The 21339-nt window shown below is 44.2% G+C and overlaps 1 protein-coding gene across 4 annotated transcripts in view; it reads right to left on the reverse strand.

Moving 5' to 3' along the window:
- si:dkeyp-72e1.9 (syntaxin-binding protein 4) overlaps window positions 1–21339 on the reverse strand; it is a 130794-nt gene that overhangs the window by 90953 nt on the left and 18502 nt on the right. For 3 of the 4 annotated variants that reach the window (XM_043712009.1, XM_043712006.1, XM_043712007.1), the window contains exon 2: window positions 3664–3737. In XM_043712009.1, the coding sequence (XP_043567944.1) occupies window positions 3664–3737 (74 nt within the window). Of the gene's footprint in view, window positions 1–3663; window positions 3738–12570; window positions 12618–21339 lie in introns of those variants that run through there. The other variant, XM_043712008.1, reaches the window with a different exon arrangement.

Here is a 21339-nt window from a genome sequence, read left to right on the forward strand (position 1 = left end):
CAAGATCCTGTTGTAATCTGAGGTAACCCCCTTCGCTGTCCACTACACCTCCAATTTTGGTGTCATCTGCAAACTTACAAACTGTACCTCTTATGCTCGCATCCAAATCATTTATGTAAATGAAAAAAGTAGAGAACCTAGCACCGATCCTTGTGGAACTCCACTGATCACAGGCCTCCAGTCTGAAAATCAACCCTCCACCACCAGCCTCTGTCTTCTACCTTTGAGCCAGTTCTGTATCCAAATGGCTAGTTCTCCCTGTATTCCATGAGATCTAACCTTGCTAACCAGTCTCCCATGGGGAACCTTGTCGAACACCTTACTGAAGTCCATATAGATCACATCTACTGCTCTGCCCTCATTAATCCTCTTTGTCTTTTAGTGGGCGGCACAGTGGCACAGTGGTTAACACTGCTGCCTCACAGCGCCAGAGACCTGTGTTCAACTCCCGGCTCAGGCAGCTGTCTGTGTGGAGTTTGCACATTCTCCGTCTCACTTTGCACAGTCCAAAAGTGAGCAGGTTAGGTGAATTGGCCACGCTAAATTGCCCCTAGTGTTAGGTGAAGGGATAAATGTAGGGGAATGGGTCTGGGTGGGTTGCTTTCGGAGGGTCGGTGTGGACTTGTTGGGCCGAAGGGCCTGTTTCCACACTGTTAGTAAAATAATCTTATCTCTTCAAAAAGCTCAATCAAGTTTGTGAGACATGATTTCCTCCCACGCACAAAGCCATGTTGACTACCCCAATCAGTCCTTGCCTTTCCCAATACATGTACATCCTGTCCCTCAGGATTCCTACCAACAACTTGCCCACCACCGAGGTCAGGCCCACCGGTATATAGTTCCTTGGCTTGTCTTTACCACTCTTCTTAAACAGTGGCACCACGTTAGCCAACCTCCAATCTTCCGGCATCTCACCTGTGACTATCAACGATACAAATATCTCAGCAAGAGGCCCAGCAATCACTTGTCTAGCTTCCCACAGAGTTCTCGGGTACACCTGATCAGGTCCTGGGGATTTATCCACCTTTACCTGTTTCAAGACATCCAGCAGTTCCTCCTCTGTAATCTGGACATTTTGCAAGATGTCATCATCTATTTGCCTACAGTCTATATCTTCCATAACCTTTTCCACTGTAAATACTGATGCAAAATACTCATTTAGTATCTCCCCCATTTTCTGCGGCTCCACACAAAGGCCGCCTTGCTGATCTTTGAGGGGCACTATTCTCTCTCTAGTTACCCTTTTGTCCTTAATGGATTTGTAAAAACCGTTTGGATTCTCCTTAATTCTATTTGCCAAAGCTATCTCATGTCCCCTTTTTGCCCTCCTGATTTCCCTCTTAAGTATACTCCTACTTCCCTTCTAAGGAATCACTCGATCTATCCTGTCTGTACCTGACATATGCTTCCTTCTTTTTCTTAACCAAACCCTCATTTTCTTTAGTCATCCAGCATTCCCTTTACCTACCAGCCTTCCCTTTCACCCTAACAGGAATATACTTTCTCTGGATTCTTGTTATCTCATTTCTGAAGGCTTCCCATTTTCCAGCCGTCCCTTTACCTGTGAACATCTGCTTCCAATCAGCTTTCGAAAGTTCTTGCCTAATATGTAAAATTGATTAAAACCTGTCTTTGATGGTTAGATCAATCGTACCCAGCGTGACATTTTCAAACCATACGGATTCAGATATTTGCTAACCAGTCTTTCCAAATATGTTATTGTATTGCTTTGGAGCAGGAGGGACATGAACCTACATCTCCTGTCTCAGAGCTAGCTATCACTGAGCCCTTAGTCCACAGTGATTTGTGATCGCTAGCCTCACTGCAAAGAACATGGCTGATCAAGGAACAGAATACAAATTAAATTGCTTTATTAAATGAGGCTTGTTGTTGCACATTCTGCGCATGTGCTGGCTTATGCCTCATGTTCCACTAATGTTAGGTACGGGTGTGAAGAGAGAGGACAGTATTTAGGACAGAGCCATCTTTGACATGTTGCTCTTAGTGGACAGATGCTGGCAGGGCTGAAAAATGTGTTGCTGGAAAAGCGCAGCAGGTCAGGCAGCATCAAAGGAGCAGGAGAATCGACGTTTCGGGCATAAGCCCTTCTTCTTTCCTGAAGAAGGGCTTATGCCCGAAACGTCGATTCTCCTGTTCCCTGGATGCTGCCTGACCTGCTGCGCTTTTCCAGCAACACATTTTCAGCTCTGATCTCCAGCATCTGCAGCCCTCACTTTCTCCTGGATGCTGGCAGGGAGCAGGTCACCAGAGTGCTCTCTCTATGTCTGAAGAATAACAGTGAAGAGAAAAGGCAGAATTGAATTGAATTCCCTGAATTGAATTGAATTGAATTGAATTTATTGTCCCGTGTACTGAGGCTCAGTGAAAAGCTTTGTCTTGTGAGCAATACAGGCAGATCACAGAGTTAAGTAGCACAGATAAGTAAATAATAGGTAAACAGCAGCAAAAAATGAAAACAGGCAAATTAAAAGTATGCTATTAAGTTTAAAGAGTATAGAACGATTGTAGCAAATAGGAAACTTTGATCTTCACGCAGGAGCTCACAAGGAGTCTACCATACCCTGCGGCATCTTGCTTCTTCTATATTTTAAATACTAATAAAGAGAGTGAATGTTAAGCAATAGTTTGTTCAAATTGCTCCAACTCGCACAGACCGGCGTTTCCATACTGAGTGCCTCTGCTTATCCAATCCAAATCTGTTACAGCGAAGGCCTATTGACAGGAACCCCGCTCTAAGCTGCCTCATCACTGCTTCCTCACATTTGACTCTCTCTTCCTGGGATTGTCAGAGTACAATGAGATTTGCATAGTGAATTATGCACTGAGAAGCCATTATAACAATTGCTGCTCTGAGAAATGGAACAGTGACCCTATCTTTCAGGATCATTGTTGCAGCTTCCTGAACACCAGCAGCTGAAATGCAGGGAACCTCAGATGGACCTTTGCCTCTAACCTGATTCTCAGGTTCCCATGAACTTGTATTGATAAGGCTTAATGCTTGTTTTCTACCAATAGTCGCAGCAGGTTGCTGTACATAAGGGGACCACAAAACTCTGGCCCATGCTGACTAGCTCCTCTGAAGATTTTGCGTTGGTCTTTACATTTGTTGGACTGGAAGGAGGGTGTAAGTTCACCTTGTGATGTTGGTCCTGGAATGTCTGCAGGGAACGTGGGGACTTTGGATTCAAACGGAACTAGTGTTCGACCTGGGGCCTGTAGTAGGGTCGATTAATGCAGCACTGTCAAGGCCACATGGGAACACAGGCCTCTTGATCAAAATAGTATTTGTGGCTTTCACAGTTAAATCCCTGTGAGAGTCAAAGCTTGAGAAGGACAAGTACAATGCGGGAAGAAACACCTTCTGGTGATTTCTGTCTGAACAGACACAAGGCTGGAAGTTTTCTCCAGTGCTATAGATAGGAACATCACAGATATTTTCATCAAATGTAGTGAGTATGACTGAATTACAGAACTTCAAAATGTCAACTAGCTTGTTGTTGCTGCTGCTTGTTATTCAGGAAGAAGGGGGCACTTTTGTAATGGATATAACTCAAACGGACAAGGTGAAAAGCCCTTTTACGTCCCCACCCCTAAGTGTTCCTGTCCTTCATTGCAAAGGAAATGCGTCTCAGGGTCACTTACCCAGTCCATTCTCACAGTCTGTAAAGTCTACACAGTGGACTCTTCGGTCGACTCCGTAGGGCCCCAGTACTGTCCTAGGAGGAGAGAAACAGTTACACTCAGTGCACATAGGACTTCAGATGAAACACAGATACTTTTAATTTGAGAAAGATCACCACTATCCTGGGCTGGTAGATTAGATTCTGCAGGAGTGTGGGTCCCCAGAAGTCATTAGCCCTAGCGACAGAGCGACATTTAGATTCAAACTGATAAAAAGCTGAAAGGAGACCATCAGATCTGGATCAATTCCAAAATGTTAAACCCTCTATTCAACCATCCACATTAGAACAGTGACAATGCTTCAGAGCTATCTCAATGCGAAAAGTGCTGAGAGACATCTTGCAGTTGGCTTGTGATGGTACAGAGATTACTGAGGATATAGCTAGGAATGCAAACTTCTAGTTGTGAGGCATTTCAGAATGCAACATGGTGCATAGAGAAAAGTTTATTTCTATCGCACTTTTGGTCATTTCCAATTTGAAATGTTTTGCCCTCAGGCAACATGCTTGACAGGATATGTACATTGTAAAAATAAAGACTATTGCAATTCTATTGAGTGGAACATACTGCAAGGAGACAAGTTGAATTTTATTGCAAATTCTGTAATATTCAAGTTAAATGGTTTGTATTGAACTAACTGCACAGAGGTCAGGATCCCAAGTCATCTTTCTTTTCACAGGTGCACAGTACATGGACTTTGACCAGCCAGCTCAGAGCCAATCCCTAGACTGAGGAGACCTTGTCAATCTCCTACTTATTTTTATTTCTTCTTGCAGAGCCTCGGACACTCCTGTTTTCTTTCCCCCTTGACACTGATCCAGCTCCCTCAGACCCAGCTCTCAGAGGGAATAGCATGTCTGACACTCCTGTTTTTTTTTTCCCCCACACTACCACCTTACAGCGGAAGTGTTTATTTTTCTAATCTTCTGCTTATTATTTTATTAAACAATTACAAAACAGTTTATAAAAAACAGTTAGCATTTAAAGCTGTATACAACAGCAATTTTACAAGGGAGAGGAGCAGCAAAGCCAGGCCCCAAACCCTACCGTTCAACCAGTTTACAGGGAGCTGAGGACAAACCTCAAATCACAGTTCCACTTGAAAAGACAGCGACAATGACATTTGTACATGAGACAATACTGTTACATACAAAACAATACAGACCCAGCAAGCTCCCGTCCCTCCAATCTTCCGGCCACTCTAAGGCAGCTCGCCCCTACCCACCTTCCAGCTCTCAGTCCACCCCATGCCCCTTCCAGTTCTCGGTCCACCCTGACCCACCTTTCGACCACCTCTAGGACAGCCCGCCCCGGTACCCGCCCAGGGCTTGACAGCGGTTAGGACGGCCTACCCACCTTCCGGCTTCACTAACCACCCTCAGCACCTTTCGACCACCTTTGGGGCAGCCCGCCCCCGGTACCTGCCCGGGGTGACAGCGCTGAGGACGGCTATCCGCCTTCTGGCTCTCGGTCTGCCCCTACGTACCATTGGGCTCTTACCCACCCTGATGTGCCGTTCGGCCAGTGGGCTATCCTGGCACACCTTCCGGCCACCTCTAGGACAGCCCGTCCCCTTCCTTGGGACAACAGCATGTAGGGTAGCCCACAAGCCTTCCAGATCTCAGCCAGCCCCTACACGCCTTCTGGCTCTCGGCTGCTCTGACACCTTTTGACCACCTCTAGGACAGCTTGTCCCGATTACCCCTTCTTGGGATGACAGCGCTCAGAACGGCCTACCCACCATCTGGCTCTTGGGAGGACTGGCGTCAGGGTGACTTACCCACCCTCTGGCTTTCGGGAGAGCCTACCAACCTTCAGGTTCACAGGATGGCCTACTCATCCTCCGGCTCTCGGGGTGACAGCTTTCAGGACAACCCATGAGCCTCCCAGCTCACAGTAAGGCCTGCCAGACCCAGGGACATGCAAGACAGTGCAAGTGATAGACCCAAAAAACATCATAATACAGTTAATTATCAAAAACCACACAGAGTCTTTTCTGGTACACAGAGAGTCCTTTCTAGTACACACAGAGTCCAGATATAGAGTCTTCAAAAATATAGAGTCCATTCTCAGGAACAGAGTCCACTCCAGTTTACAGCATGCATCGTCAGAAGTGGAGTCCACTCCAAGCTGCAGAGTCCACTCCTGAAGGCAGCAAATGCACAACCCACAGGTGTTCAGTCTCCATGGAGTCCTGGCCCAGTCTTGGAAAACCAGGCCCACTCACAGGAATATAGTACAGGTGCAGTTAACTCACAGGGGGTTTGGTCCACTCCTGAAGGAAAGGTCTTTTCCCAAACTCCAGGATACAGCAACTGCTCACCTCCCAGCGCGCACACACACAGGTGTCCAATCTTCAGAGGCCCAGTCCCAGGGCTAGGCCTCCCCACAGGAACAGCACCTCTGGTAAAATGTCTGTCTTCCACAGGGCTCAGTCCAAACACCAAAAACAGTGAGGATACATACAAAAAACAAAGGAAACTAGAGTCCAAGGGCTAAGCCCTACCACAAAATTAACATTGTCCTTTTCTCAAAAAGTAAAAAGAGAAAAGCACAGGCTGTAACCAGCCAGTGAAACAACAATCCCCTAATGAGAACTGACTTACACCTGAAACACATTATGTGCATCAGGAATTTAACAATCAGTCCTCGCTAAAAGGAAGTCAGTTAACAAACTGGCTAAATAATTTAGCCAGTTCAGGAATCAGGTTTCTCCCTCCAAAAAAGAGGGGAAGCAGAAACTAACAGTAACATACTGACTATAACACCAGCCAGCACAGAGTCAGAGTGAATAGCATGTCTGACACTCCTGTCTTTTTTTTCCCCACACTACCACCTGACAGCGGAAGTGCTTATTTTTCCAATCTTCTGCTTATATGTCAGCCAGGGCTCCCTGATTAGCCCCGGTTAACTGGCCCAACCAGGGATCTCATAGTCAATGACATCTACTTGGTCCGATCACTACAGTAATGTTTGTTTAAAGAAAGTTGGTGAATAAAGTGTATGTTTGGGAAATTAGCAGTGAAGAAGGCTCTTACAGCTGTCATGATTTGGAGATGCTGGTGTTGGACTGGGGTATACAAAGTTAAAAATCACACAACACCAGGTTATAGTCCAATAGGTTTAATTGGAAGCACACTAGCTTTCGGAGCGACGCTCCTTCATCAGTGCTAGTGCTTCCAATTAAACCTGTTGGACTATAACCTGGTGTTGTGTGATTTTTAACTTCTTATAGCTGTGGTTGTCTTCTCTGGAACAGAGGAGGATGAGGCAAGGCTTAACTGAGGTGTACAAAATTATAAGGGGCTCTAGATAAAGTGAACAGGAAGGACCTAATTGGCTTCACAATGAGATGAACAATTGACTTAAAGTAATGTGGAGCCATAACCAACTTTGAGGAGAATGTTTGATACTCAGACAAGGGGTGAGTGCCTGGAACTCACTGCCTGAAGAGATGAACAAGACAGAAACCCACACTGCACTTGAGGATACTTGGATCTGTACTTGCAGCCTACAAAGCGTTGGAACACGAGTGGAGAGTGAGAAATGAGGCTGGACAGTTCATGTTAGGGCAGCAGAGAAAGAATGGGCTGAATGTCCTCCTTTGTACTGTAAATGTCTTCTGATTCTATCAGTCTACCTTTCTTAGTATCATGTGTTTATTCAGAAGAGTCTTTCATGGTTTCGCAAGTACATGAGATGTCTAACTGGTTTTTAATTCCTTCTAATAATTTTTTTAAGAAGTTTGCCTTTCTTGCTACCTTACTGCACACATTGATTCAGTAAGTCATCTCTCACCTTGGATTTTAGCTTTGAGTTTCTAAGGTATTTCTAGACAAACTTTAGCAGTGGTGTTGGAGGTTTAATGAAGCATGTTGGTTGAGGGAAATAAGGAATGTTGCAGTCCTGGCTGCTCACAATTATCATTAAAACCTGTGCTAAAATTCATTGCATTCTTTTCACTTGCTTGTACAGCAAATTCCAAACAGAAATTCATTTTGGGTATGCCACTTAGTTGTCGATAAATTTCACGTAAGTAAATACTAACAAAGGAGGAACAAATTAATCAGTCGCAGATGTCTAACTTTAGCTAAGACGCATATTAAAACTGCTCCAGTATAATTCGAACAATCCGTCAGTGAGTACACTCTGAATACATTTCCTTATCCAAAAATCGACTGCTGTTAACGTTCTCATAGAGAAGAGCAGAAGAGAAATCAGGAGCTGACTCCTCCAGCATCCGAGGGATTGTCACCTTGTCCCAGAACACTGTCAACATTAACATTGACCCAAGGAGTGATTATTATTGTTCATGAGACTCTTGAAGAAATAGGAATGGGAATATGCCATCAGCTCCTGCTTCTCCATTCAATAGCATCAGAGTGAGGTTTGAGAAGATTTATAGATCAGGTTGAGGCTCTGGATGTAAGTTTGCTCACTGAGCTGGAAGGTTCATTTTCAGACCTAGTTTCATCACCATACTAGGTAACATCACCAATAACATCATGGCAGATCCGACATCCCTTCTGCTCTTTCCCCATTATCTTTGATTTTCTTACCGACCAAGAATCTATCTCTCTCAGCCTTAGATATACACAAGGGCTCTGCCCCCAGAGCTCTCTGTGGCAAGGTGTTCCAAAGACTCACAATGCTCAGAGAGAAGAAATTCCTCCTCATCTCAGCCTTAAATTGGTGCCCCTTTATTCTGAGACTGTGCCCTCTGACCTTAGACTCTCCTGTGAGTACATCTCACATCTTTAGAACACGAAGACATTCTCAAAAGCAGATTAATGGTTCATTGATAGAAACGACTCAACAAATTTTATTGTCCAGTATTTTACCACGATCTAGCACTCAGCTTCAAACCATCCCAAAGGAATATTCAGAGAAGAGCCTTTGACAGAAGCACCTTTGGTGCATGCCATTTATTCAAGTTGGAATCCCTTTCCAAACATAAGCTTTGTCACTTCATTGAATAACCTGGTGTTTAAGACCATAAGGCCATGAGAAATAAGCACAAGAATAGGCCATTCAGCCCATCGAGCCTGCTCTACCATTCAATAGGATCATCCGACTTTCCTCATGCCTACTTTCCCAGTAACCCTGGATTCCCCCCTTGATCATGAATCTGTCTATCATAGCCTTAAATTTACACAAGTAATTTGGCCCCACCCTTCTCTGTGGCAAGGGATTCCAAAGGCTCACAACCTTCTGAAAGAAGAAATTCTTCCTCATTTCAGTCTTAAATTGTTGTCTCTTTAAGCCCTCTGGCCCTAAACCCTCCCCATGAAGGGAACAATCCTCTCAGTATTGACCCTGTCAAGCCCCTTCACAACCCGATATATTTCAATGAGATAACCTCCCATTCTCCAAAACTCCAGTGAGTAGATTCCCAACTAGTTTAACCTTTGCTCATAAGACAATCCCTCCATACCAGGGATCATCCTAGTGAACCTCAGCTGAAATACCTCCAATAAAATAATGTCTAAGGGGAATGTCTGCTCACAGTACTCCAGGTTTGATCTGACCAGGGCCTTGTACAGTTCCACTAAGACTTCTTGACTCTTATACTCCAACAGCCTTTGAATAATTGAATAATGGTCAACATTCCATTAGCCTTCCTGATTACCTGCTGCACTAGCTGCCTATGTTCCATATACAAATACCCTACATCTTGTGTGTTGCAGCTTTCTGCAGTTTCTCTCCATTTAAATCACTTCCCTTATACTCCAACAGCCTTTGAATAATGGTCAACATTCCATTAGCCTTCCTGATTACCTGCTGCACTAGCTGCCTATGTTCCAAATACAAATACCCTACATTTTGTGTGTTGCAGCTTTCTGCAGTTTCTCTCCATTTAAATCACTTCCATTAAAACTCTTCAAGTGCCAACTACATTCTTCCCAGATTGTGTCCAGACTTTTCCTCAAAAGTGCAAGGTTGCTCCCTGCCCCTCCCCACCGCCCCCAGCACAGACTGATGGCTCCATTTTGTGCTCTGGGGTTCTGAGGAATCACACAGCACCAAGAACATTCTGGAAACAACGACACTGCTCTGAAGTTGCTTTTCCCGATAGAATAAACAGTGACTTTCTGATGAGATGTACACATTTCCAGGGCCTTGGGAAAACTCACAACCTTTAAAACGTACTTGGATGAGCACTGAAGCTGTTATAACATTCCAGGCTTTGGGCCTAGTATGGTAAAGTGGGACTGATGTAGGTAGAGTCATAGAGATGTACAGCACAGAAACAGACCCTTAAGTCCAGCTCATCCATGCCAGTCAGATATCCTAATTGATCTAGACCCATTTGCCAGCACTTGGCCCCCTATCCCTCTAAACCCTTCCTATTTATAAACCCATCCAGATACCTTTTAAATGTTGCAATTGTACTAGCCTCCACCACTTCCTCTGCCAGCTCACTCCATACACACACACCACCCCCTGCATGAAAAAGTTGCCCTTTAGGTTCCATTAAATTTTGCCCCTCTCACCCTAAAACTATGCCCTCTAGTCCTGGACTTCCCACCCCAGTGAAAAGACCTTGTTGATTTGCCCTCTCCATGTCCCTCATGATTTTATATTTTTGGTGGTACAGACACGATGGTCCGGTGGGCTGTCTGATTCTATGATTCTTGCCACAACTGAACCTACAGATCAAAGCATATGCTGGAAAAGAGATTGAAACCCCCACCAACTTTAGTGGGTGGCACGGTGGCACAGTGGTTAGCACTGCTGCCTCACAGCGCCAGAGAGCCGGGTTCAATTCCCGCCTCAGACGACTCTCTGTGTGGAGTTTACACATTCTCCTTGTGTCTGCGTGGGTTTCCTCCGGGTGCTCCGGTTTCCTCCCACAGTCCAAAAATGTGCAGATTAGGTGAATTGGCCACGCTAAATTGCCCGTAGTGTTAGGTGAAGGGGTAAATGTAGGAGAATGAGTCTGGGTGGGTTACGCTTCGGTGGGTCGGTGTGGACTTGTTGGGCCGAAGGGCCTGTTTCCACACAGTAAGTAATCTAATCTAAACAATATTTATAGCTCCAGACTTTGACATGTTTACAAAAGCCCATGTTACCACAGCAACACAGACTCCCTGAGTGAACTGTAAGACAAATGTGATTATTTCCATATGCGACATGTTAACTAGGGTCAAGAGAGGAGAGCTAATCAGGACAGTGGGCAGCAGAACTATCTGTGTGAAAGGCACAGAGTGTGGAGAGCAACATCTCTTAAACCACACTTGCTCTCCATATAATTAATTAGAGACAGCCAAATCTACCTTAAAAGAAGCTCTGACCAAAGTTTTAACTTGATATACTCATGGTGACTGAGCTAGTGCTTCCTGAAATTTTAAAACAATTCCATGAGGAGATTAGCCAAACGATTGTATGTCTAAGATGGACAGCATAAAGAAATGAAACTAGTGATTTAATTAAAATCTTTCTGACACAGATCTATTTTGACGCTCTTAAATCAGACAGTTACTCGCAGAACTGGAAGATGATTCGTGCAAACGTAAGCATTCTATTTTCAATGAAACCCCAACTCAGAGAGAACCAATCCCAGACCTGGGTGCCATCTCACTGGGCTCTGAGGGAAGTGGGCTCAGGTGAGGCCTGTGGTGCAACATTCAGTGATGCCCATCTTGATGTCAAGATCATCTTGTTTGCTCATTGGGTTTTTATTTCATTTTCCAGGATGTGGACATCATTAGAAGCTTGACCTTTCCCTATAACATCTCTTTACCCATAAAAGTCACTCTAAAATGTGAGAGCGATGCTAAAAGCCAAGTAACATTTCTGTAACATCAGTTAAGTGGTTCACCAGGACACACTGAGAAGGCAGGGGTGGGATGTACAATTCTAGACAGCATCATATAAACGCGATTGTAATCTATAGATAAAATAGTTTTCCGCAAAAAGTAGCAAAGCTCACAAATGTGTAATTAACATTGAGAAAACACATAAGCAAGCAAAGCAATCCTTGTCAGTCTATCTTCATCACTAATGTTCTTTAAACTCCTCCTTTCGATATATACTCCATTTTACAAATGAAACATTTTTACAAGATATCTTGATGTTAGACTTTGACTCTGAGATGGCCCTCGATTTTCGCCAAGTGAAAAAGCATTTAGTCTAAATGGTTGCTAATAAGAGATGGTCTATTAAACCAAGGAGTCCTAATTTTTATCAACCAGTTAAACACTGCTTACATTAACTGCTTACTTTTTTATGTTTCATGGCTTGTAATTCCACTTCCTCCAAAAGCCGCAAATAACAAATATATTTTGTAAAAAGCCCATCAGATCCCTATCTCCCATTCCCACTTCACCTCAATGCCCGGGTCCGGTTTCATTTTAACTTCAAGAAGATAACTGAGTATTGAACTCCATAAGCAAGAAAGTGCTATGTTGGGGATTGGACACAGCATGTTATTATAGGGTTTAAATCTCGGATTCAAGCAACAATTGGAATTTTTTTCCCAAACTCATCTATTTGAAAAGTACTTTCCCCTTTCAGTTGAGTGCATCACGCTGAACAAAGATATCATCGCGATGACTATTAACATTCAATTGAATTTTTCCAACACAATAACTATCACAATGAGATCTTTCTTGTAGGTACAAAGTATAGCAGTCATAGTCAAATAAAAGGAAGCCTTATCTAACTTCAGATTGTATTAAATAGATCAATTCTACCAGCAATGTCACATCATGGGTTACAATAGATTTCTCAACCGCAAGACCGTCTATGTTAGCCAGGCAGTGAGGACTAATCTTGTCTCTAAAGGTTATTATGTACTGTAGAAAGAAACCATTGCGTATGTGGAAATAAACTGCCTCTAACATATCTTTATTAAAGTAAACCTACCCGTACAGGTGGAGCATCATCAGTGTCTCCATAGTTTAACTTACTGATGAAGCGTCTGCTTTGAACAACAATTAAGTGCTTTGTGAAGGAAGGCCAGTGATATTCATCCCAGCACAGCACTTTGAACCTCCCATTTCCTTACGCCATGTCCCGCAACAGAAAATATTCTTGTCTCTAACAATTTCAAATAAGCAATGCAGAAGATTCAAACATAAAGAGACCTGATCCTAATCGGACCAAACTGTAGATATGAATGCTCTTATCAAACTCAACATGGAGCATTGACTACAATCTCTCCCTTTTATTTAACTGGTGCCACTTTTCGTGCTGTTTGTACCAGTGATTGTCTCAATCAACACTAATTGACTTGGGTGTAAGGATATTTGAAACATTAACAAAATTAGGAATCAGCAACACTTACATTTTCAGCAAAATCATTTCAACATGAAAAAGTGATGTGGAAATTTTCCCCTCCTCTATTTTTGCCTACTTCTTTATACTTTAAACAGCATTGTATTTGTTTTGTGAGACAGTATAAAACAGTGGGTAGTGAAAACACAGCCTGTTTTAGATTTCTCCCTACTGTCCTCAATAGGACCCAAACCTCCAACTCACTATCACTCCCTCTCTCTGACGTTAATGCACAAAGTCAAAAACCCTCCCAAAGACTCTCCTTAAAACATCTTTTTTGCCATTTTTGAACTTCCTTTGATTGAGAACAAACTAATATTTCTATCATACCATTTCACAACTTCAGGATGTTTCAAAAAATTTCATATTCAATTAAATCTGCTAGAAGTTTAAAATCACACAACACTGGATTATAGCAACCTGATGAAGGAGCAGCACTCCTCAAGCTACTGCTTCCAAATACACTTGTTGGACTATAACTTGGTGTTGTGTGATTTTTTTTAACTTTGTCCACCCCGGTCCCACACCAGCTCCTCCACATCTACTCGAAGTAACAATCACGCCACACAAATGCCAGCTATGACCATCACCAATAAGAGACAATCTAACCACTGCTCCCTGACACTCAATGATGTTACCATCACTGAATCCCCCACTATCAACATTCCAGGGATTACCATTGACCAGAAACTCGACTTGCCATATAAACATAGTGGCTCCATGAAGAGGTCAGAGGCCAGGAATACTATGGCAAGTAACTCCTCTCCTATCTCCCCAAAGCCTGTCCATCATCTACAAGGCACAAGTCAGGCAAATGATGGATTACTCCACTCTTGCCTGGATGGGTGCAACTCCAACAAAATTCAAGAGGCTTCATTCCATCCAGGACAAAGCAGCCCACTTGATTGGTACCATATCCACAAGCATCCACTCCTCCCACCACCGATGCTCAGTAGCAGCAGTGTGTACTATCTACAAGATGCACTGCAGAAATTCATCTTCCAAACCCATGACCACTTCCACCTAGAAGGAGAAGGGCCGCAGATACGTTGGAACACCACCACCTGCAAGTTCCCTTCCAAGTCACTCATCATCCTGACTTGGAAATATATCACTGTTGCTTCATCATTGCTGGGTCAAAGTCCTGGAAATCCCTCCTTAAGGGCATTGTGAGTCAACCTACAGCACATGGACTGCAGTGATTCAAAAATGCAGCTCACCACCACCTTCTCAAGGGCAATGAGGGACGGGCAATAAATGTTGGCCAGGCCAGCAACTCCCACTCCCACTCCCACAGCTGAATTTAAACAAAAAGATCAGTTGCTGGTATCCAGGTGAACATTGAAGTCAAGTTTCTCAAACTAAGATCCTGTCAGCAGGAAAAGAACATTTTGAGAGGGATACTGATAAATTAATTAAGTGGGCAAATTATTGGCAAATGGAGTGTACTGTGGGAAAATGTGTAGTCGCTCAATTTGAAAGGGAGATCAAAAGAACAGAATATTCTTTAACAGAGAAAGCTACAACACAAAGGGACCTGGGGAAACTTGTGCACGAAACACAGAAAGTTAGCACACAGGGACAGCAGGTAATCAAGAAGGGTCATGGAATGTGGGCCTTTATTTCAAGGGGGTTGGAGTAAAAGAATAAGGAAGTCTTCCTGCGACTGTACAAGGTGTTGGTGAGACCACATCTGGAGAAAGGTGAGCAGTTTTGATCCCCTTATTTACAAAAAGTTATCACGTCATTGGAGGCAGTTCAGAGAATATTCACTCGGATAATCCTCGGTGTGGAGGGATTGTTTTATAAGCAAAGGCTAAACAGGTTGGGACCCTACTCACTGGAATTTAGAAAAATAAGAGGTGATCTCATTGAAATATATACGGGCTTGACAGAGTAAAAGCCAGGTAGATGTTTCCCCTCATGGAAGAGTCCAGGACCAGAGGCATATTCCCAGAACAATTTAAGATTGAGATGAGGAGGAATTTCTTCTTGCAGAGGTTTATGAGTCTTTAGAACTCCTTGCCCCAGAGAGCTGTGGGGGCAGAGTCCTTCTGTATGTTTAAGACTGAGATCGATAAATTCTTGATCAGTCGGGGAAATCAGAGGTGACAAGAAAAGGGTAGGAAGGTGGATGTGAGGGATTGTGGGTCAGCAATGATCCTGTTGAATCGTGGAGCAGGCTCAATGGGCTGAATGGCCTACTCCTGTTCCTATTTCTTACGGTCTTATGGTTTGTGGTGACGTTAGGTAAATGGAGATTATTAACAAGGGTGTCATGAAACATACTGCTCTTCTCTCAAGAATATTGGAGGATGTTAATGAACTCTACCCTTTAACTGGAGCCTCAGTTTAAAATCTTCATCACAAGACAGCTCTTGCATCAGTATAGGGTCTTTCCAGTGCAGCACTGAAGCTGGAATACATACCTGCTGAGGGTTTTGCAAACCTTTGACCATGGGGTCATGTACGGCACCAACAGTTGCTACAATCTCATTGACTCGATGGGCTGAATGGCCTACTTCCGCTCCTATGCTGTACAGTGTCAAGTGTTCGTGTTCAAATCCAGTGTCACTCCTAACGTTTTTAATGTGCGTCCAAACCCAAAACAGGAACAGCGCCGTCCTTCAGATTCCCATTCAAGTGACACATGTCGTTGTGGCATTACCGTTGGAGAGTCATTGTCCCAAAATTTCCTGAAAAGCTCTGTAACTTGTGCTGGAATCTTTGCCTTGTTCAGATCTCCCCCATCGCAAACGAACACAAAAACTTGCCCACAAAATTAAACAAGCGAAATGGAAAAACAGGGTCCTCTGCAAGTTATTATACGTTTCTAAACATCTAACTCATCTGTGTCAATGAGCATTTTTAAACTCTTTACACACATTAAATGTGACCACTCACAGGAACCTGTTGCAATTACAGACTCACTCATCAGCTGGACTCAATGTTCGGTGACTTTGTTTTGAACAATTATTTAGAGACGATACTAGTGGGACGCAGTTTGAAAGTGAGGTTCCTTGATTTAAGATGGAGATTCAGAAAATTTCTTTCAGAGAATTGGGATACAGTAGAAGCCCCTTCCTCACACTGCCGCGGAGGTGGGGATCATTCAATAATTTTAAGGCAGAGGTAGATAGATTCCTGATTAACTAAGAAACCAATGATTGTTGGGAGTGGGTTGGAATGTGGAGTTGAGGCCACATTTAGACCAGCCATGAGAGGAGCAGGCTTCAGGGCCAGAATGACCTCCTGCTATCCTGAGTCATTCACTGGAATGGAATCAGGGGAGGGCCAGCAGGTGGCACTGTCCATTTTTCAGTTACAAGATTGGGATGGAATATGTCTGCAACCCAAATATGAACTGGAAACCTGTCCACCATAGATATCTACAGCATGAACACAGACCCTTCAGTCCACGTGTCCATGTTGACCAGATATCCTAAATTAATCAAGTCCCACTTGCCAGTATTTGGCCCATATCCCTCTAAACCCTTCCTATTCATATAACCATCCAGATGCAGAATAGAATATTGTGTAGAAACAGGCCATTTGGCCCAGCAGGACCACACCATCCCTCCCATTCCCCTGCATTTCCCATGGCTAGCACACCTAATCTACACACGCCTGAACACTATGGGCAATTTCCTGTGGCCATCTCTAGCCTGTGGGAGGAAACCGGAGCACCCGGAGGAAACCCACACAGACACAAGGAGAATGTGCAAACTCCACACAGGTCTTCACCTGAGGCTGGAATTGAACCCAGGTCCCTAGCACTGTCAGGCAGCATTGCTAACCACTGAGCCACCGTTCCACCCCAACGTTGTAAATGTATCAGCCTATAACAGCTCATTTCATACACACACCACTCTCTGCAAGAAAAGGTTGCCCCTTAGGTCCCTTTTACATCTTTCTTCTCTCACCTTAAACCTATGCCCTCTAGTTTTGGACTCCCCCTCCCCAGGAATAAATCTTGTCTATTTACCCTATCCATGCCCCTCACGATTATATGAACCTCTGTGAGATTATCCCTCAGCCTCTGACACTCCAGGGATACAGCCCCAGCCTATTCAGCCTCTCCCTATAGCTTAAACCCTCCATCCCTGGCAACATCCTCATAAATCTTTTCTGAACCCTTTCAAGTTTCACAACATCCTTCCGATAGCAGTGAGGCCAGAATTGAACGCAGTATTCTAAAAATAGCCTAACCAATGTACAGCTGCAACATGACCTCCCAACTCCTGTACTCAATGCACTGGCCACCTATAAGGAAACTCAGCAATTGTGTACACTCATGAGGGTCACCTTGTAATAGGCTAATACCTGTTCAAAGTCCCTCTCTCCACTCAGCATTTCCAGTGCCTCCTGTAGCCGAACCAAGGGTCCTGCTTGAGGCTGCCCAATATCAAAAATAGGCCTTTCCTCTCTTTTAAATGTACCATGGAGAGCTGCAGGTGGGCTGAATGGCCTCTGCTTAGCACCCCAATGATTCTGTGATACTGTCACATGGCATTAATGAGGGCACTGACCACTTAGGCACAATGTGCCCCTGTTTGCACTGAGATTGCCCCCAAAACACCATCAAGCTGTACTTTGGAGGCTCATAAGATACCCATTGATCAGATAAATCCAGAAAATGTGTAACGGCCATTGACCTGACTGAGAATGGGAACTATCCTGATGAACTTTGCATCGTTTTGATGCTGGTAATTACAATGCACCATCACACACCATCATTTCTGGGATTTGATATTATAAAACAAACCACGACACGGTGGCTCAGTGGTTAGCACTGCTGCCTCACAGTACCAGGGTCCCAGGTTCAATTCCAGCCTCGAGTGACTGTCTGTGTGAAGTTTGCACGTTCTCCCCGTGTCTGCGTGGGATTCCTCTCACAGTCCAAAGATGTGCAAGTCAGGTGAATTGGCCGTGCTAAATTGCCCATAGTGTTAGGTGCATTAGTCAGAGAAATGGGGCTGGGTGGGTTACTCTTCGGAGGGTTGGTGTGGACTGGTTGGGCCGAAGGGCCTGTTTCCACACTGTAGGGAAAATAATCTAAAACCCTTCGATGTGCCATTTCAATGGCACAAATCTCCAGGTGGTTCAGAGTCAAGACTAGAGTAAACACCTGGACGGAAGTGAGTACTGCAGATGCTGAAGATTAGAGTGTTGCTGGACAGCAGGTCAGGCAGTATCTGAACAGCAGGAAAATCGACATTTTGGGCAAAAGTCCTTCATCAGGAATCAGCATCGTGCTGCCTGAGCTGCTGTGCTTTTGCAGCAACACTCTAATCTTGACTCTAATCTCCAGCATCTGCAGTATCCACTTCTGTCCAGGTGGTTCAGAACCTAACCCCACTGTGAGTGACCATAAGGACATCCACCGTCTCAGAAGGACTTTCTAAACCTGTTAGGGAGTGGACAGTAAAGACAGCTCACATCCCAAGGACAAGTCGGAAAATATCAGCTGAGTTTTACATTGTCACGTGTTGTCATTGGAATGGGGTACCAAAAACATGAGATTCACCATTACCCCATGCCCATTGTATGTTGCACTAGAGACTAAAAGAGCTGCCGATCATATCCTTAGGTATCATCTTTAGCTCAGAGTGATAACTAATGGGTTCAAGCCCCCATTCCTGAAATTGGGCCACATAATCTGGGCTGGCATGTAAGAGAGGACTTTACTTTCGGAGGAGCTGCCTTTCAGGTGAAAGGTTAAACCTAGGTCCTGCCTGATGTAGCAGAGGCTGGGGAACAGCAGGGGAATTCTTCCTGTTGGAAGCAGTTCCAGTTCACTCAGGAAGTCCTGGCAATGTTCCGTTTTTACATGGACAGTGTGGTATGGAGCTACGGCCAACATTGGGAGAGACTCCAATTTCTGCCCATCACATAGCTGACCGGGAATCTCTCCCACTCTTACTGACTTCTGTTGTTGTGGGTCACAAGTCAATGCATTTGGTCATGTTGTGAATGCACCTTCCTGGAGTGGGGGTCAAACTGAGAGCTTCTAGCTCAGAGGCAAGGATGCTACCCTTTGTCCCACAAGGCCTTCCTAACATTCTTTCATCACTCATCATTTAATCACTCAATTGCCATCACATTATAACAGATTAGCGGGTCATTGTTGCATTGTTGTATGTTGCAACCTCACACAATGGTTCCAACAGATTGGAAATTAGTGAATGTAACGTTGTTGGGTAGGAGCTGGGGGTGATTAGTTAACTCAGTTAGCTAGTTAGCTGGTTTATCATGCAGTGTGATACAATAGCATAGGCTCAATTCCCCCATTAGCTGAGGTTACCATGAAGGACTCTCCTTCTTGACCTCTCTTCTCATCTGAGGCATGGTGACCCCCAAGTTAAGCCGCTACCATAGTCATACAGCACAGAAACAGATCCTTCAATCCAAACATTTCAAGCCGAATGTAATCTCAAACTAAACTATTCTCACCTGCCTGCTCCATATCCCTCCAAACCTTACCTATTCTTGGACCTATCCAAGTGTCTTTTAAATGATGCAATTGCATCCAGATCCACCACTTCCTCAGGAAGTTCATTCCACACGTGAACCACCCTCTGTGTAAAACATTTGCTCTTCATGCCTTTCTTAAATCTCTCTCCTTAAAAATGTGCCCCCTCATCTTGAAATCCTCCATCCTAGGAAAAAGACAAAACTTAAACCTTCCATACCCGGAAACATCCTGGGAAATCTCTTCTGAACCCTCTCCATCTTAATAATATCCTTCCTATAACTGGGTGATCAGAACTGGACACAGTATTCCAGAACAGGCTTCACCAATGTCCTGAAACAGTCCCTCTCTCCAATGAGCACTTTTCCCTTTATTCGTTCAGGAAAGGGGGGAGTGAGAATTCCATGCTAGTTATCTTGTCATCAATCATGGAGAAAGTTGGAGTATATTATTGAGGAAGTCTTACCAGACAGCTTTATAAAAAAAATTACAGTGCTATCTCACAAAGCCAAGGTGATTTTACAAAAGGTAATTGTGGCTGTCAAATTGATTCACATTGTTTGAGCTGGTAATTGGTCAATAGATAAAGAGGAGCTGGTTTTGGAATTTCAAAAGGTGTCACTCATAAACTCTCATGTTGTTGGGTTCGGGTTAGGATTAGGAATAGGGTTCAGGATGGGATTAGGAACAGGGTTTGGGATGGGATTAGGAATGGGGTTTGGGTTGGGATTAGGAATGGGGTTCGGGTTGGGATTAGGAATGGGGTTCGGGTTGGGATTAGGAATAAGGGTTCGGGTTGGGATTAGGAATAGGGTTCGGGTTGGGATTAGGAATGGGGTTCGGGTTGGGATTATGAATAGGGTTCGGGTTGGGATTAGGAATAAGGTTCGGGTTGGGATAAGGAATGGGGTTCGGGTTGGGATTAGGAATGGGGTTCGGTTTGGGATGGGTAAAGGATTGGCTCATAGACAGGAAAAGCTGACTGAGAGCAATCTACTTGTTCCTGAGGACAAGTGACTACTTAACGTTACATCAGTTCTTTTCTTGATGCTGGAGGTTTGGAGAGAGGTTTGTAACACCTCATGAGGGTTGGTGGAACAACAGCAAAATACTGCAGATGCTGGAAATCTGAAATAAAAGCAGAAAATGCTGGAGAGACTTTGCAGATCTGGCAGCATCTGTGAAGCGAGAAGCAGGGTTAACATTTCAACTTCTGGCTTGAGTCACATTGGAATTAACCCATGAACACTTTATTAATAGGAATTCTTGGGGGACCTCAGCTAAATAGAATGAGTGAGACAGTACCTTAATTCATTGGAGCCCTTCCAGGATACAGCGGGAAAATCCTCAGGAACAACATGTTTGGTCCCAGTAAGCTGCTTTCATTAATTTGTACACCGGGAATTCTGAGAGGGCATCAGCTAAAAAGTATGATTGTGGTGCTACCTTAATTCATTGGAGTCTTCGGGAGACACCATGAGAAAGGGGGTGTTTCTTGGTGCACATGGGTGCTGTCACTGGTGCCCTTGAGTTTGCAGGAAGAAAGGGGTAAGGACATGAGGTTAAGGTGACTAGTACCAATTGTGACAGAAGAGGAGGGGTTTGGGAGGAGGAGCTGGCGTTCTGACCACTCTTCTGGGTACGGGGCAAGCATCCACCTCCAACCTCCACCATCAGGGCTGCTGGTGCTAAGATTAAGAACCTGTACACCTTCTCACTTGAGTCCTCCTGAAACATGAGCCAGCACCAGTTCCGTGCGAGTAATTATAAGAAGCCCACATTCACCACTCAGTGGGACTTCAATCTATTCAGTGCTAGAGGGTTAAACATGAAGGCGGCTGTGTGGCATCTCCAAGTACATTCAACTGATGATCATCAATAATAAA

Source organism: Chiloscyllium plagiosum, chromosome 21, assembly GCF_004010195.1.
Source record: "Chiloscyllium plagiosum isolate BGI_BamShark_2017 chromosome 21, ASM401019v2, whole genome shotgun sequence".
NCBI classification, from domain to species: domain Eukaryota; kingdom Metazoa; phylum Chordata; class Chondrichthyes; order Orectolobiformes; family Hemiscylliidae; genus Chiloscyllium; species Chiloscyllium plagiosum.